The 18,657-nt window shown below is 32.0% G+C and overlaps 3 protein-coding genes and 1 non-coding gene across 7 annotated transcripts; 3 read left to right on the forward strand and 1 right to left on the reverse strand.

The window, feature by feature from the left end:
* Positions 1-647: 647 nt before the first annotated feature.
* Positions 648-11,265, forward strand: LOC135839989 (serine/threonine-protein kinase 11-interacting protein). 2 transcript variants are annotated; one of them, XM_065356291.1, is made up of 21 exons: positions 648-836; positions 1,209-1,939; positions 2,556-2,749; positions 2,828-2,936; positions 3,490-3,603; positions 3,697-3,920; positions 4,001-4,166; positions 4,282-4,414; positions 4,562-4,736; positions 6,839-6,965; positions 7,040-7,189; positions 7,275-7,413; positions 7,486-7,589; positions 7,665-7,916; positions 8,352-8,435; positions 9,305-9,486; positions 9,567-9,673; positions 9,769-9,959; positions 10,053-10,184; positions 10,266-10,411; positions 10,482-11,265. In XM_065356291.1, the coding sequence occupies exons 2-21, from the start codon at positions 1,228-1,230 to the stop codon at positions 10,656-10,658; spliced, it is 3,618 nt and encodes a 1,205-aa protein (XP_065212363.1). In that variant the 5' UTR covers positions 648-836; positions 1,209-1,227; the 3' UTR covers positions 10,659-11,265. The 2 variants fall into 2 exon arrangements, with proteins under 2 accessions (XP_065212363.1, XP_065212364.1); XM_065356292.1 differs by lacking the exon at positions 8,352-8,435 and having other exon boundaries at positions 649-836.
* Positions 5,297-5,365, forward strand: LOC135842177 (small nucleolar RNA SNORD49). The gene has a single exon (XR_010558080.1). It is a non-coding gene; the product is annotated as a small nucleolar RNA SNORD49 (small nucleolar RNA).
* A 105-nt stretch (positions 11,266-11,370) lies between the features above and the next one.
* Positions 11,371-12,706, reverse strand: sel (canopy family protein seele). The gene has a single exon (XM_065356297.1). It carries the CDS (start codon positions 12,466-12,468, stop codon positions 11,890-11,892), a length of 579 nt encoding a protein of 192 aa, XP_065212369.1. The 5' UTR covers positions 12,469-12,706; the 3' UTR covers positions 11,371-11,889.
* Positions 12,707-13,017: 311 nt separating this feature from the next.
* On the forward strand, positions 13,018-17,967 carry LOC135839990 (glutathione synthetase-like). Of its 3 annotated transcripts, none has more exons than XM_065356293.1 (12): positions 13,021-13,460; positions 13,545-13,728; positions 13,806-13,881; positions 14,021-14,175; positions 15,750-15,792; positions 15,871-15,944; positions 16,018-16,182; positions 16,267-16,420; positions 16,549-16,656; positions 16,731-16,844; positions 16,927-17,090; positions 17,481-17,967. In XM_065356293.1, the coding sequence occupies exons 1-12, from the start codon at positions 13,340-13,342 to the stop codon at positions 17,605-17,607; spliced, it is 1,485 nt and encodes a 494-aa protein (XP_065212365.1). In that variant the 5' UTR covers positions 13,021-13,339; the 3' UTR covers positions 17,608-17,967. The 3 variants fall into 3 exon arrangements, with proteins under 3 accessions (XP_065212368.1, XP_065212365.1, XP_065212366.1); XM_065356294.1 differs by lacking the exon at positions 14,021-14,175 and adding an exon at positions 15,073-15,212 and having other exon boundaries at positions 13,024-13,460; XM_065356296.1 differs by lacking the exon at positions 17,481-17,967 and having other exon boundaries at positions 13,018-13,460; positions 16,913-17,090.
* The last annotated feature ends 690 nt before the right edge of the window (positions 17,968-18,657 follow it).

Genomic DNA, 18,657 nt, shown 5'->3' on the forward strand with positions numbered 1-18,657 from the left:
AGAATAATTTTGATGAATTTGACAATGTACTATGGAGACATTGGAGACTCGTAAAGGGACTCGCAAACATGAGACTCGAAGTTTTTCAAGACTCGATATTCATTGACTCAATGTAGTAAGTTCATAAGTTGTAATTTCAAAAGTCTCGCATCTGAAGACTCGGAGTTTTAATTCTCAGAGACTCGTTCCTGCGGCTCTGCGTATAATGTTAAAATGCATATTTCTGTTTAATTATTTACTATTGGAGAAGTGAGAAAGAAATGAGATGAATTTTACGTTTAGGTTTTACTATTTTTTGGTACTACATATTTTAATCTACACCTCTTCAACTTGTAAAATGCGCTGTTGATTTTATTCAAAAGTTATAATTTTCAAGAATGTTCGCTTCTTTCTTCGCTTCCTGCTTTTTTCTAGTTTCTACTTGTAACTTGTAGTTTTTTGAATTTTGAGGAAAAAAATGAAAAAGCAAAAACGACGTGTTTTATTGCCGTCGAGGTAACACTGTCGATTTCATTCAGTCATTTAATGCTCTCTGCAGATTTTCAAATAAATCAATAGAAATCCCCCGAAATTCAGTTTTGAAATCCGGGCCTAGGCGCAGGGTTCTTATGTTTATTTATTTTTGTCCTTCTATTCGCGTTTCTCGTTTCTCGTTGTTTGTTCGATTTCATTATTTTTTGTACAAGACATTTCAATTCTTTGTTTAATATTTTGACAATAAGAAATTAGCAAATAATAATTTGCATTTCGTAGTACACTGTAGTAGTGTGTTTTAAAGTTATATTCAATGTTATTTTGATACACAGGAATTTGAAGAACTTTCAGTAGTTTTATTGGTAAGTATGGTTAGGTATGATCAGACATTACTGAAATTGCAGATATCATTGATGCATGATTCGTGAATTTCAAATACGTAAATAATTACAATGTGGAAGTTTTTTCTGTAATGCTAAATTTAGAAGAAGTTAAATGCGTGAAAATTGAGTTGAATTAGTTGAATTTATACTTATGGGGTTGTCTTCGTTATGACTTCTGAAAATTTTAGGACTTGAATGGTTGAAAAACACTTCGTTTTTTTGTTTTAATAATGTTCACAAATTTAATTTCTTGTTACACAGTCGATGCTAAGATAGTAATGCAGTGTTAGCTTAGTTGTTATTATGAATTCGTTTCAATAATCATTAATAATTCGTTATTTTCTTTCACAGTACATGCCAAAAATTCAAAATGACGTCTCCTGAAATCAAAGAATTAATCGTGTTTCTACAAAATAATGGCAGATCTGTTATCAGTGGTCAGAAAAATTTCTCTGTAACGCCACAAATACTTCGCGAACTGAACAAAATACTGCGTACAATTAAGGAAGACATCTATGTATCGCCATTAAGCACTACAAAATTAATTAACAAATACGCAAGCAGTAATGATCTAATGTTCTTATATGATTTCGTTACAAAAATGCCAAAATTAAAGATCAGCGATACGTCCTCTAGTCACAGTTTCACGATCGATGTGAGTGATTTCACTAATTTAAAATATTTAGAATTGTACAAATTTAATGTTAAAGATGTCAAAGGAATTCAATTTTTACGTGAAAATTTGGAAATCGTGGTGTGTACGCGATGTTTAGACTCTATAGGTGATTTAATATTGAATTCTGACTCCGATAATAGCGTCAGTTTGATCTGGAGTAAATTACAACACGCAGTATTTTCATGTAATGGTTTAAGCACCTTAGATCGGTCCTTCATTTACACACCTTGGCTTCAATATTTGGACATAAGTTATAATAATTTAACGGATTTACGTCCTATAACCTGTCTAAGCAATTTAACGCATCTAAACGCTGCCTACAATCGTTTGTCGTCGGTACCTGAAATGCCAATTAGTAAATTAGAAGTTCTCCTATTGAATCACAATTATATCACTAATATATCAGGTAATATTTCGTTGATTTATGCTTAATTTTTTTTTTTTTTAATTGAAGGTTTTTAATAGCGTTTGAGATACAATACGTAGCTAAGAAGAGAAACGTACTGCGACCTATATAAAAATAACTGGTAGACTCTCAAACGATTTTATCGTGGATTTAGATAACATCGTTGCATATTAGATTCCAACTTTTATTGATTTTTCCTAAAAAATGGTGCAATGAAGAAAAATTTATTCGATGAATTATAAACATCCCGCCGAAGTTTGATATTTTTTAATGTTTCTAAAGTATAATTAGATCATCGTAGTGATGGCGAATATGTTTTCACTTGAAAATTTTTGAATTGAGTTGACCTGTTCATCGAGCAGTTCTCTCATTTATAGAAAGATGGATTGAAAACTTTCTCTTCAGTTAGTTCTCTTTCGCTCTGTATCCATAATACTCGATATTAATTCCTCTAACTGAAACACTCGACAATTCAATTCATTCTTGCCCTTCGAAAGTACACATCTGTATACATATTTAACCACTTGATTAATTTTATGTCATTACAAAAAAAAAACAAGTATTATTTTTTTAGAAATAGGTAATTGAATTCTAATTTTTTGTGTATATTTCGCAGGTCTTTCAAAAATGGTTAGTTTACGAGAAATCGATCTTTCGGAAAATAGTATTGTAGAGCACGTGAATTTGCTTCCTTTAGCAGATCTCTCGCTTTTAACTACTTTACATATTTCGAAGAATCCAATAAGTTACCATCCTATTCATAGATCATTAACATGTGGATATCTACACGAAAATGTCGCTAATGATAATGTAAGTATTTGCTTCTTGATGTACAATTTTTTTCAAATTTCCTGTTAAATGAAAAACTTATTTTATTGTTTAATATAGTTTCTACTGGATGGAACACCTTTAAGTACCGCAGAGAAGGAGTACATTCGATATACCTCGCCTAGCATTAATAATCCTGAATTTTGTGCTCTAAGAAATACCAATTCGAGTTAGTTTTCTATAAGTAGTGATATTCGTTTTTGAAGTGTAGTTACATGTTTATGTAACTTCGCGCAGGGCTGTTTGACACGAAACGTAAACGTATCGTTTCGTTTCGGTTGAGCTCTTTGAACCAAACTGTTTCGTTATAACGTTTCGTTTCGTTCCATAAAAGTGGTATCATTTCGTTTCGTGCCGTTTCGTGTCGTTTCGTTTCGTTTCCTTTCAGCCAAAAAAGTGAGAAAAGCGGACATTTTCATTAGTAAATTCAGAAGAGAACCCCTCTAGAGGCTCTAAATGGATGAAATTTGAGTGAATTTGACAGAATTTGGTTGAAATTTACAAAAAAACTTGCAATGAAAAATTGAAAATTGAAGAAACAAAAATGATTCGTTTCGTTATAACGTTTCGTTTCGTGTAATTTTTTGGATTCGTTTCGTTTCGTGTCTCGTTTTGTGTCCAGAGGGAAAATTTTCCGTTTCGTTTCGTGTCTTTCGTTTCGTTTCGTTTCGTATTAACAGCCCTGACTTCGCGTGCTTATAAATTCTACGTATGTATTACAGATATTCTTAAGAAGAAACGTTCTAAAAAAACTCGAGAAGCAATAATTTATGAACCAAATTATGATAAAGAGGATAGTTCTATAAGTAATGTTCCAACTCCTATTAAACTGCAAGGTATTATTTCGAATTACTCGCCTTTGTTTAAGTACATACATTTATAATGATCTTTTGACGAATGTGAACTTACGTTAATTTTTGCTCCAACAGAATCAGATGATGACGAAGAGTACATAAAGACGAAGAAACAGTTAGAAGAATGTCGTCATCAGCATGGTGAAGAATATTGGCTACTTAACAATAAATTTCCCGGTTGGTTAGATATCCCTTCACCCAACCCTTCTCCTAGACAGTCTTGTTGTAGTTCTCCTAGAAATACAAATATTGTTGCCGAACACGTTTTCAACTCGAGGAGCGATCCTCAAACTACAAACGTTAGTTTTTCTGTCTTATCGTATTTCTCTATTTCTGTGTAACATCAAAAAATTCACGTTGTATGTTCTGTTATTCGCAGCGTATAATCGAGAATACATTTTCAAACGACGATACTATTGTAACCGAGACTAGTAATGCGAGTACTTCAGATAAAGAAAATCAAGATAATACAACGGTAAATGAAGATGATCAAAAGACAGAGAGCAGTGTGCAGTCATCAAACAGCTCTAGTGAAAGCGAATCAGGTAATATGATATGATTAACGCGATACTTATTTGTCCATCACGCATGTGTCGCCGTACTTGGGTAATTATTCCACGTCATCGAATCGAATAATTATTGTCATTTTCTTACCACTAGAAACTGATGTCGAAGAAAACGATGATAATGAAGACAATGTAGGTTTCGATGGTATTGAGGAAAGCTCGTTATGGCTAGTTCAAAGAGTAGATGGCGATGCTACACAAGATCTGTTTTTGGTGTTGGGTGACGAGTAAGTGTTATGTTAGATTGATGAAATATTTACAAACTTGTTTGCGTTATTATTACGTCACAATAACAATCCGTATTCTCAATTAGACCCGTTTATTTTATACGTCAATTCTTCGTTGTATTTTAATTCAAATTTATTTATTCGCAGAGATCTACGGGAATATGATGTTACTCGAGCTAAAGTAATTACAAAATGGAGCTTGGAGTGGGTTGAAAGATGCATGAAGATATCTAATGAGCCTTTAACGATCATGTTGAAATTTGATGTCGCTAGACGAAACGATCAAACTAGAAAATACATTATGGAGTACGCAGATGCTCAAGTACGTACCTATCTACAGTAATGGAATTGAATTTCAAAAAGTTATTCTTTTAAAAAAACGATAGCTCTAGTGATGAAACAATCGCTGATAGGAATTGCCGTCTGATCGACATATGAAGCTTGATTAATCTGATGAGGTCGTTTTAATTTTAGATTTTTTTACTGAATTAGACTAATTCATTTTAGCTTATAGACGTATTTACTGGAAAGGATGATGATACATTCGAAGATAGGAATTGCCGTCTGATCGCTATATGAAGCTTCTTCTTTTCTGATTTGCTTTCCAATATTACGTTATCGTCCCTCCTCTCAAAAAAAATAAATAAATATTCAACGATTAGAGTACTGCGGCGCTGAAGTTCTGATCTGTGCAGGAAGCTCAGTTTTCTGATTTAAATTTGAAGACTTTTCTTTTCGGATAGCCGTTCGATGTTTATTCATTGATTTTTAATTTTCATGATGAAAATTGAAACGACGATAGGAATTGCCGTCTGATCGATATATGAAGCTATTTTTTCTGAATCAATGCGTAATTTGCTGTGTGATTAACTGATTGCTGGTTTGAATGATGAAACTTCAAAGATAGGAATTGCCGTCTGATCGACATATGAAGCTACTGTCTTTCTGATCTAATTTTTGTACATATTATTAGGTTACCTGTTATTTTTATGATGAAAATTAAAGATAGGAATTGCCGTCTGATCGACATATGAAGCTATTGTCTTTCTGATCTAATTTTTTGTACACATTATCAAGTTACCTGTTATTATCATGATGAAAATTGAAGATGGGAATTGCCGTCTGATCGACATATGAAGCTATTTTCTTTCTGATTCTAAATTTTTGTACATATTATCAAGTTACCTGTTATTTTTATGATGAAAATTAAAGATAGGAATTGCCGTCTGATCGACATATGAAGCTATTGTCTTTCTGATCTAATTTTTTGTACATATTATCAAGTTACCTATTACATATTTTCATGATGAAAATTAAAGATAGGAATTGCCGTCTGATCGACATATGAAGCTATTGTCTTTCTGATCTAATTTTTTGTACATATTATCAAGTTACCTATTACATATTTTCATGATGAAAATTGAAGATAGGAATTGCCGTCTGATCGACATATGAAGCTACTTTCTTTCTGATTCTAAATTTTTGTACCTATATTTTTAAGTTACCTACTTATTACATATTTTCATGATGAAAATTGAAGATAGGAATTGCCGTCTGATCGACATATGAAGCTGGTTTCTTTCTGATATAATTTTTATACGCATTATCAAGTTACCTGTTATTATCATGATGAAAATTGAAGATGGGAATTGCCGTCTGATCGACATATGAAGCTACTTTCTTTCTGATTCTAAATTTTTGTACATATTATCAAGTTACCTGTTATTTTTATGATGAAAATTAAAGATAGGAATTGCCGTCTGATCGACATATGAAGCTATTGTCTTTCTGATCTAATTTTTTGTACATATTATCAAGTTACCTATTAAATATTTTCATGATGAAAATTGAAGATAGGAATTGCCGTCTGATCGACATATGAAGCTACTTTCTTTCTAATTCTAAATTTTTGTACCTATATTTTTAAGTTACCTACTTATTACATATTTTCATGATGAAAATTGAAGATAGGAATTGCCGTCTGATCGACATATGAAGCTGGTTTCTTTCTGATATAATTTTTATACGCATTATCAAGTTACCTGTTATTTTCATGATGAAAATTAAAGATAGGAATTGCCGTCTGATCGACATATGAAGCTGCTTTCTTTCTGATCCAATTTTTTGTACCTATCGTTTTAAGTTACCTATTATTTTCATGATGATAATTGAAGATGGGAATTGCCGTCTGATCGACATATGAAGCTACTTTCTTTCTGATTCAATACTTGTTAGATGTATCTATTATAGTTGTTAGCATTCAAATGATGAAACATTTAACGATAGGAATTGCCGTCTGATCGATATATGAAGCTCGTTTTATTCTGATTAGAATATTATTCGTAGTGAAACTTTAATGTAGAACTAAAAAATACCAAGTTTTTTTTAGTAAATTGATGTTGAATTTCATTTTTCTTATTTCAGAAATTAATCAGCCGAGTTCAAGAAGAATTAGAAAAACGTCCCATGCTATCGTCTAATCAAAAGTTATGTAGATGTATAAAATGTAACTCGTTATTCTGTTTGGAAGTACAGCGTCGTAATAAAATAGGTATGTATCGTGTAATACGATAGTATCAACTGAAATTCCGTTTGCCGTTTTATAATTGCTTGTAAATTTTACAGGTGAACAAAATCCGTATGTTTGTCCAAATTGCGGTAGTACTCATGTATTGGAAGAAGACGAATCAGCACTATGGCCTAAAACATACCCAGATGGTGTTGATAGAAAAAATAAATGCAATGTAACTTCGTCTCCTTCTTTATCAAGCATTGGTTAGTTGAGTATTGATTGTGTTCGTTTAATTATATGAAAAAAGTGTCTGATACAATTCACGTTGGATGCAAATACTACTTGTAGGTTCGGCTGCTTCTCTAGATCAAAGTTGTGATACGACCAATGGCAGCGATGATCATCCTAGTAATTTGCAAGATAGCGATGTTGAAATTTATAGTAATCCAAGTCAAAGCTCCATCGAGATACTCGAAGTTCATAGCAGGTATTTTTCATTACGATTTGAAAAAACTCTTAAAGTAAGCGAGCATTTAATCGAATTTGATCTCTTTCGCAGTCGATCTGTGGATAGCAACGTAACTGTAGTTCAAAGATTCGAAACACCTTCAAATTTGGTCTCAGCAGCGGTCAATCAATTACTAACCGAAAGTAGTTCGTCAGGTAGATGTGACAAATTTCTCACTTCGCCCTCGTTAGAAAATTGAATTTTTTACTAATATGCCGTTTAATTAATAGGTTCGATGACCGATAGTATAATAACGTCGTACGAAACAAATCAACATGGTACTCGAGGACCTCATCGTATTTCTCAAAGCACCGTCGATGAAGTCCTTCAAGAAGAGTCGAGCTCTGAAACGTCTCCGCAGCAGCGTCGCAGCGAAGAGAAAACTACCTCCGATAGTGATAAATCTAAAAACGACAAAAATACGTCTAATATTTCTACAAAGCTGGAGCTTCCGTCGTTTAATTATACTACCGTTTTTGAAGGTGAGTTATGTGCTCCTATTGATAGTGTCGTTAAGTAAATGGCTTGATGTAAGCGATTGTCAAATTCAGTGTGAATGGTAGAAGAATGAAATAATATCGGCCGATATTTCCCCTGATGCAGTCGCTTTTATCAATTTTTTTATTTGAAATTTTAACCAATGTAGTTCTATATTCCTCCGCAACGTATGTATGTTTTTTTTTGTCTATGAAAAGTATTCAATAGTTGGGTAATTTTTGACTGAATAGAAATAGCATGTTGTTTCCATCTGCGTCTGAAATTTACACGCTGAAAAGTTCCCAAAACAACTTGCTGTTTATCGATCGAAGATTACTCTATTGTTGGAGACTTGGTTTCACTGTAACGTATATTATTTGCCATTATTTTTACTTATAATATTGTGTTCGTTGAATAGTGTAATCTATTATGTTGCGCAGGTTACATCCGCGAAATTATTGAGCAGTTAATTCTAATACTAAATTTTGGAAATTTCATTACTAACATCGTTTATTTTATTTTATGTAAGTTTGATAAATATTAGTAATGGAAGAAGAAAATCTCAGTTGATTTTCGCTTTATTGTAATCGGTTAGATTGGAGGTTTTATGCTAAAAAGGTATTGTATTTTGAAAGGGTACGGAAGTTGGCGTATTTTTTTCGCGTTATGTGCTAGCGTAACAGTTTGTGGTCGAAATGCGTACAATTTATGTATAAAACCTCAATTGAGCTTGTATGTTGTGCTTGTAGTCATTGCATGTCGCATAGTCAGTGGTTTGTTGAAAATTTGGTCAGTTTTATGCTAGATATATCGCACGTATGTTTTTTTTATGCTGCGCAAACGAATTGGAATTGTTTGTACATTATTACGTTCATTGTTATGATACAATTTCTGACATTTCATTAATTCAACTAGTCATGATGTGAGCGAGATTATCCAGATCAAGCAATTTTATTTAGCAATGCTTTCATTCTATATTTTTAGGCATCAATTTATTCAAGGATTTTTTAAAAAGAAATCGAATAAACTGGCTCAATCCTTATAATACTATTAAAAAGTAGTATTGAATTTTACATCCTATCATTTTATTAATGAGTGAAAAAATATCCAGCAATTTAAAGTTTGAATTTTTGTAGACCTCTTTGCAGTAGTAAAAAATATTTTTCGAATTGAAATAACCTTTTTTATACTTACTTCAATAGTTGAATTGAAAAAAAATTATTTTCAAGTAATTCTTGTCAAAATTTGTTTTCATCAAGTATCAAACAAAAATCAAAAAAAAAAATGATAATACTTTTTTCTCGTGTCTGGTTTGGGTTCCATACATACCTTATTATTACATTTAATTCTGTAAAAATCTTCATAATTAATCATTATGGTAATTTTTTCGCAGCAATCAAAGGAAGAGTCCCTCTTACATTGACTTCGTCACCTCGAAAATCAGTACCTGATAATGATCTTGATACGACGTATGAATATTCGTACTCTGATTTCACTAATATTGATCATAGAATTAAATACTACATTTGGGATCAATTAACTCCTAACAGCGTTGAAATAAATGCATTTTTAAGAGTAAGTTGAATTTGAATATAAGCCGAATTGCTACATTTTGATAACTGTTCTCCCTACTCATATTATTACTTTCGCAACAGGTTGATAAATTAAGTAAATGCGGGACTTCAATTCAGCCTTCTCCTGCACTACTAGTACTAACTGAAAAGAAATTATATTTTGTCAAGATCGTCAAAGAAGAAAAAGAGTAAGTTATACTCGCATTGTGTATCTTGAATCAACAACGTTTGTATTTTCTGTTGAGTAACGTATGAACAATTGTGATTACTTTTTTTTGTTTAGTGATCCCAGTAATTGGCTGCAAAAATTCGACAGCCACGGTACTGATAAAATTAAACTAATTCAACCGATTTTATGGAAACAAGGATTCTCTATCGAAGTGGAAGATCGTTCTATATCAGCGTTGCCGTTAAAATATATATGTCTTTTGTACGATGAATCAAGAACTGACAATTTTTTATCACATATCAAAGGTATCGTTGAATTTGTTGCCAGGTTCTTCCAATTATATGTGTGGATTAAATGCATTAAGCATTAGCGTGAATTAATGTTGAAATCTGTTGCAGATTTAGGAATCATCCATGTAAAAACGTCAGAAGAACTGAGCGAAAAATCTGATTTGAAAACATATTTACAACTTGACGACCATGTTAGAAACTTCAGCATGACAGATTTAATTACCATTAGTAAAAATAAAGGTAAATAGTTGTCCACAGCTGAACATATATTCATCGCTTCAATGTAAATGTTCACACATTCATTTTTATTTATTTTTATAGATGTTAAACGTTTTACGTTAGTCGGTTTCATTATTACCAACAACGATTTTGTCATCGTTAAAGGAGAAAGCGAATGGTTATTACCAAAGACATCGATTAAGCCATCAATTGTTCAGACTGAAAGTATCGGCAATCTAATGAAATTGGTATGTTCGGTTTTATGTCAAAATAGCAATGTATAATTTTATGAGTTGACTAATCGAATTGTAATCACAGACTGTCAAACCGAGTTGTCTCGAATTTCAATTCGAAGATGAAATAGAAAAATTAGACCAATCGTGGGAAATCAAAGTCAACACTTTGGAATCAGGGAATAAAATTATCGAAGCAATTAGAGAACCGTGGGAAGACATGTTTACCGTTCCGCTAGAAGTTACGTATGCTGCCAATTGAATTTACCATTTACTGTATTACTTCTGCTTCGGGTTTTAATTAGTCTAAGTAGCGTTCCTTATTTATTACTTTTTTTTTTTAAAGGAATTTATTGAACCATTTTTTTTCTTCTGTTTGTGATACTTGTCAATATTATATATTTTAATTTTATTAAAACTTGTTTATATCATGCAATGAAACGAAAATGTGATAATTGTTAAATTAATTCAAATTTTATATTGCATCGTAATATTTAATTTCACCAAGTTATAGTTTTGTTTTCCTTCCTCTATTAGGTATTATACGTACATTTATGATTTCATAACAAGTTTATCTCAAGAGACTGATGAGAATACAGAAGTTGAGCGTTAGTTCTTGTTTCTTGTCACCTTTCACTAATAATCGAGTGCTTGTTTACTTTTGAAAATAAGGGTTGAGATTATTTTCGAAATTTTATATTTTCTGAAGAAAGATATGAAATAGAACACAAGATCGATTTCTTAAGTGCAATTTAAAGAAGACTGACGATGACTTCTGTATAACTTGGATGTTCTCAATTGTTTTGAAACTGGTACAAATATACCGGCGATGTTTATACAACGTTAATTTTAATAAATAATCTTGTTAATTGGTTTTCATCTTATTTCCAGATGTTTGTAAACCGAAAAGGTTGAAAGGTGTTTTCCGGGTTCGTTGCAGATGAAGTACTTAAAAAAACGAAACGTAGAAGGAAAACATTCAAAAAATATATTTCCACAACAGGCATCTACAATTCTACATAAAAGCAAATCAAATATACACGCTGACGTGGCAAAATCAAAACTTTTTTCGAAAACAAATGGGTTGGCTAATAATTGCCATCATTACATTCACAGAATACATAAAATTTATAACTGAAAATTGAAACGAAACACGAATTTACTGTATTGAAAAATTATAAATAAGGAGTACGCAATGCCATGAAAATTACAAATTTTTTGATTATTTTTATGAAAAATTTTTAAAAAATTTACGGTTAGTATAACAATTCACTTAAATATACGTATATCACAGGATCAATGAAACGATTCTTAATCATATCAGTTCGTCGTTAATTTTTGAATAAATGAAATTGAAATCCAACTGAAACGCAGATGGGCCAAGATACATATTTCAAAATTTAAAAAAAATATTGAGGAAAAAATGATGCGCTTATTCGACGAGACCAAAACTTTGAAGTATTTTTGTGCTTACATCCAGGCGTTAAAGATTTTTACAATTCATCCACGACTTTTGGAGTAGGTGGTGGAATACTGTCTTCATCACAAAAAGCTGCGGCGCGAGCACAGATGTTCACAATAGCGTTTTCCTCTTCATTACTGAATTCTTGAACGAATTCATCGTCGTGTTCGTGAAGTATATCTTCGCAATAGTATTTAAGGCTTTTATTCAAATCGGAGTCTTGTACAACGTCCACTTCACTCATGATAGGATTCATTTTACCATCTTCTGCAATTAAAGGAATGACGGTCAATTTACCAGTTTCCTTGAACGTCGCACGCACATAATCGTCCATTTTATTGCAAATATTCTCCATTAATTCGGTCAAGTATACTTCCGATCGATAGTAAAGAGTAGATTTTTGCAGATAATTTCCTTCGTCATCTATACGAAAACCGCCGATGCTTATGGTTCGTTTGCTGTCAACTTGAGAGATATTTTTACGTATTTCTTCGATTACTCTGGTACAAATCTGACATTTTAATTCTTTAACGTCGTAGCTATTGCTGTCGACCAGTGAAACGAATACAACAACGATACAAGAAACTAGGAGTATTAGATTAGTTTTCATTATTGAGTGATAAAAACACCGCAAGAAAAATGGAAAACTAAAACTGAAAATACTCAATATCACCTCGAAATCAGTACATAATGCTATTCACACTGAATGAAAACTGAAAGAACGCGCAGATTTTTATGAATTATTGTACAATGGGTCTGAAAAAATTGTAAATTTTATTTAAATTTTCAAGTAGATTTCGAAAAACCCAGTTTCCCACTTCCTTCTTCTCGCGAAGAACACGTAGGAAACGATAATTGGAAAGGATAGTGATACAAACAGTGTTGATTACTCAAAAGTTGTGTTGATCTCTTTTACTCATTATTTCAATTTTCACTTGATCAAGTACAAAGGTTCAATTTAATTTTGCTAGTTGCTAGAAAAATCTTTGTTAATTGATTTGTCAAATTTTCATTTCACAACACTCGTAAAAAATGCAAATTTTCCGGTTTTCACGTTCAATACTAAGACTGCTGGTAAATTTTTTACAGCGAAGTTCCCAAGCTTGAAATTACCACCACCACACCTCCATCCACCCCTTTCCACCAGCATGCATTTTTTATCAGTTTACAAAATGTCTTATCATTTCTTGAATTTTTATTGCTGTAAATTTTATTTCATTTTATGATTTTATGTCAATTGCGAGACAATTACTTGCCTTGGGTTTATTTTATACGTTGCATAAAAAAATACTCTGTTCAACATAATCGTTAATCGATCACAGATCGGTTTTTGTTCTGAGAAATCGTAATAACAAGCATACTTTTCTAAACTAACACTAGCTTCTTTCCATCAACTTGTTTTTATTTTTAAATTAAGTTCAGGGAACGTACAGCTTTCTCATTTGTTCGCGAGTAATTTGAGAATTGCCATTTCCAACAATATGAACGATTGCAAGAGAAAGAAAATGAGCAACGGTAGGTTGTCTAGTCATTTTACACTACCAAGTGAAGAAAAATTGAAAGAATTGATCGGCACAACGAAAGACTGGGCTCTTCTCAATGGCAAGTACATTTTCGTGGTTCACAAATGCTTCATTGTATAGGTATTTAATATGAAACTGAATTCATGTTATTTTTCAATTACAGGAATTGTGATGAGATCAAAAAGCAATTACTCCCGTGATTCAGTGATTTTTGCACCATTCACCTTATTTCCGTCAATATTTCCCAGGGTGGAATTTGAGAAAGCGGTAGAAATTCAACCTGTTTTGAACGAGCTGATGCATAAAGTTGCACACGATTACGAATTTCTCTATAATACTTTGAAAAAGTGAATAATATTCGTATCGTATGTATTTTTCCTCTTGAAAATTGTCGTCATAATACTTGTGATTTTTCAACTTTCAGTACGATAGAGGTGGATCATTTCACAAAAAAACTATTTGAGATATATGAAATCGTAAGAAAAGAAGGATTTACTCAGGTAAATATGCCAATTTAAAAATTCACTTTGTAGTTGTGTATTTGCATACATTGGTTCGTTTTGATTTTCATTTCAAAGTTTTTCTCTCCCGTTATTTTTTGATACGTACATTAATGGTACAATGTTTGCATGCATAAAGCCTATCTATTTAGGAATTATAAGATCAGATGTAATGTTGGAATCGTTATGCGATGGAATTCGTGTCGATCCATACTGTTGCTGGAAACAGGTTGAAATTAATACTATTTCCAGTGGATTTGGGTGGTTAGGTCCAGCTTCAAGGATTATTCACAGGTTAGAATCTGATACGGAAAAAGTTTACGTTCCTGGAATGGGTTTGTCTTACTTAGGGTCGAAATTTTCATGTATTTGTATTATCGTTCATGTCGCTTGCTTTTCATGTGATGTGTACCATGCGGATAAATCTACGTAGGACGTTTTTACATTTTATCGATAATCGATATAATTTTATAAAGGAATATTGCGTAAAGGTTCATTGATATTCCTTTTTTTTCTATTATCCTTCGTCTATTTGATTATTGTTAGCATGTTTATTATGTTGAAACAAATTTCGACGCATGGAAGGTATTTTTATATATCTTCTGAAAAATTAATTAGAGAACTGTCTTTTTATTTGATGTTACGTAAACGTGTGGTTCGTGTGTATTTGTATCGTGTTCAAATTTCATAAACGTGCCGATGTTTTAAGAAAATTTTGTGTTTTTTTTGCATGTTTCGTAAAATTGTGTGAATAGGTAAAGGTACTCATAATTATTATCACCCCCTTCGTATCGCAAATATTGAATCATTTTCAAAGTTTTTATCAAATTTCTTTCGGATCATTGAACATAACACTTCAGAGTTTATCGTTAAATTGATAGGGCTTATGAAAGAATCAATTTATTCAGTATGGTCACATCGCAGATAAAATTACCCCCCGGGATTTTTTTCCTCTTATCTAACTTGCTAAAAATAAGTTCCCATGTCGTTTACAGTAGTTGAATTGATTAGCATCCGCTGAATTTAAGTTAATGCTGAGATTGCAACCTTTTTGAAAGCTATGAGCATAAAAGTACATAGTTGGACACTATTAATTACATATTTCACGTTTTATTTTATTCGCAAAAAATAATATGTAGGTAGATATGCCATTATGGTAATTATTAGATTGGGTAAGAAACCTTGTTTCAGTCCTTTGGCTTGGGCATATTTCGATCCGATTACATGATAGATGTTAAAAATGAAATCTCCTTATCTATCAGACAAGTGGAAATTAACACGATTGCTAGTAGTTTTGCTGGACTATCTTCAAAACTCAGTTTATTGCACAGGTGAGAATATAATATGTATTAGTTATTAACATTCTGGATATGTACAGCTTTCATGATTTGCGTATGCATGTATCGTATGTTTGTATTCGTAATATGTAATTTGAAATACTGGGTTCGATTGAATTTAAAAAATTGTATTCGTATTTATGTTCTTTAACTGAAAACATTTAAGACAAGAATCAATTAACAAATTTTATCAAATAAAAAATAAGAAGTACCTGTTTAAAATTTGTTTGTTTTCATGGTAATTTGTGTAAAATAACCAAGTAAATTGATAAAATGGATAATTTATTGAGTAAATGCATTTTAATATAATGTAAAAAATGACTTCTCGTTTCACTTTTTCTTTATTGTATGTCTTGGAGCTTTTGTTTTCTTTTCAAATTTGTGATTCTAATGGGTACTCGTAGTTATACTTTTACTCGGTGTTTTTGATTAGTATTTGTAATGCTGTCCCGTAATTGCTGATCCAAAAAAATTCAGTTTTGGTCATTCACTTGAAGTAATCTGATAATAATTATTGGGCTTCTGTTTCAGATTTGTTCTGGAACGTTTAAACCGATTTGAAGATTTGAAAAAAGTAATTTCTTCACGCATGTAAATTTAAATTTCAACGTACAAAATTCTTTAATTCTTCTTGATATGTCGTTCATTTCAGTTACCCGAAAATAATGCATTGTCAGGAATTTGCGAAGGATTATTGGAAGCTTGGAGATTTTATGATAATAAAAGGTATGTTGAAATTGAACACGAAGATTTCTTCAAATCGTGTCACGAAATTATTTTATCATGTTTTTTATTACAGTGCAGCGATACTGATAGTTGTGGAAGATATGCCTTTCAATATTGCTGATCAAAGGTTTCATGAATTTGAATTGTACAAACTCAATCCAAATATTAGAATATTGAGAGAAACTTTAACTGAACTTTCAGTCCATGCCAAATTGGATGAACAGCGAAGACTTCTAGTGTATGTATAAAAACACTTTAATAACAAGTACATACTTCGTTAGTTGAAAATTTTTCTTCTTCACTAACTAAGGGATTATTACAGAAATGGTGAAGAAATCGCTGTGGTGTACTACAGATCAGGGTATTCACCGGAACAGTACCCCAGTGAAAAAGAGTGGGATATAAGACTTCAAATAGAAAGATCAAAAGCAATCAAGTGCCCAACTATAAATTATCATTTAGCTGGAACAAAAAGAGTAATGTTCAATTATTCATTATTTCATTCTGATTTTCATGGTTGATGTCTGAAAAATTTCGCTGTAGGATTTTAAAATCATGTGGAATGATGTACCTATTTTCATTTTTTTTCGGTGTGTGTTATCAGGTGCAGCAGGCTCTTGCAGTTGATGAAGTTTTGGATAAATTTTTGAAAGACGAAGAAAAAAATAAAAAAGTGAAAGGAATTTTCACCGGGCTGTATTCGCTAGATTTAGTAAGTATTTGTGGCCGAACTTTGTGGTTTTTAAAACTGTAATGATCCTAATTTTGTTCAATTCCTTTTACAAGAATGCAGCAGGTGACGAAGCTGTTGAAATGGCTGTTAAAAATCCTGACGATTTTGTTTTAAAACCTCAAAGAGAAGGCGGTGGAAATAACGTGTACGGCGACGACATTCCCAAAGTAAAATGCGAAATACTTACCTTGAGATTTTATTTTTCAAACCTATCAGCATTTTTTTTCTATACTAGACTTGATGTTTTAGCTTTTATCGGAAATCGGAAAATCTAAAGAAAGAACAGCATTCATCTTAATGAATCGAATAAGACCTCCAGTTCAAAATAATTTCATTATCAAACCCGGAGACAACGATATTCCGTCGAATTTGGATGTAATTTCCGAACTTGGTATATTTGGGGTGATTATCGGGTGAGCATATTTATTGCGCATTGTACTTATAAAATCGTCTACTGCCAATTTGAGTGTTTGAAGTGGGCGTAGTTATGCCTTATGCGAAGCGAAAAACAACTTAGCGATTGGTACTTGAAATTTTAAAATTGGTTATTCATTGTTAATGTAGATTCATTACAAAAATTTTCGTGTTTATGGACTAAATTAAACCAAAAACAGTCTTGGAGCTTTTTTCTTTTGTATAGTCTATGAACATGAAAATTTTCGAGAAGAACCAAGTTTACGAAATATCAAGTTCAAAACGTTGCTTAATTAATTTTTGCCCAACTACCTCCAGATTTTTATTTATTCATCCAGAACCCAAAAGTGACCTTTTGTTTCATTCGATTTGAAATGTCTTTTTTACAGAAACGAAAAAAATATCATCGTTAATAAACAAGTTGGCCACATGCTTAGAACGAAAGAACATTCCATTAATGAAGGTGGTGTTGCCTTTGGCGCCGGTTCTTTAGATAGTCCTTTTCTTTCCGATTAATTTGCATTTGCACCATCAAGTTGTATGTGCCTGCACCATTGTTATAATTATTATGCATTGATTGCACTAAACTCCCGAGTGTCACGTTTGATTATCTCTGGTCTCTTCATTCGATTCAATCATGTTACCTACTTAACAAATTTTAATCGGCTTCTGGGTAAAATAGTAATTCATAACTTCATCGTTATGATTGAATATTCATATTCTGATTAAGTACATATTATAAGTTACAAAATATCTGTGATATACATTTTTTTTTTTCATTTGTAATATTTTGATGTCAGTACTTAGCAGTATCTCTACCTATTTGTTATTCATTTTAAGAAACACCATTAAATGAAAATTATTAATCATCTTTTATGTTGTATTTATTATTTATTTGATGTTTGATGGTGTTACACTGTGCACGGGCGCCTGGCCCTGGCGCAGGGATGATGTGAACTAAAGATCTCGATTTAAATAGCCATAATTTCAGTGAGAAAAAATATTGGATAAACGTATTAATATTGTTGCATAAATTTATGCAACAATATTAATACGTTGCTTAAGCAATTTTGAAATAAGAGAGCAATATCTGCGTCTGTAACTGTAGGTAATCAGTCTGATTATGATAGTTATGGGTTGATTCTTCATTTTATTTAATCCTGGTAATTTTGAGTTAGGAAAATTTTAAATTTGAGATTTTAACTATTTGTATTTATTTATACAGAATTTCATTTTTAGGAGTCGAATGTAATGACTATACTATACGTAACCCATGAGCCAACGTAGTATTGCAAAAAATAAATCGTGGAAAGAAAATCAAAATCCCTGGTCGAAGCGGAAACTGAGGAAACTCAGAAAAACTAGGAATTGGCCAAATTGGGAAACCAGGAAAACCAACAAAAAATGTCAAAGGCCAAATTGTCATTTGCCAAAACCTGCCAAATCCGCGTCCGGCGTCGGCGGCGTCTCGCCGGTTTCGGAGTTTCGGCTTCGGCCTTCCGGAGTTCCGGTTCACAGCGAAAAAAAAACTTGAATTTTTCTCAATAAAATCAAGGCATTAATGAA

Source organism: Planococcus citri, chromosome 3 (genome assembly GCF_950023065.1).
Source record: "Planococcus citri chromosome 3, ihPlaCitr1.1, whole genome shotgun sequence".
Classification (NCBI taxonomy): Eukaryota; Metazoa; Arthropoda; class Insecta; order Hemiptera; family Pseudococcidae; genus Planococcus; species Planococcus citri.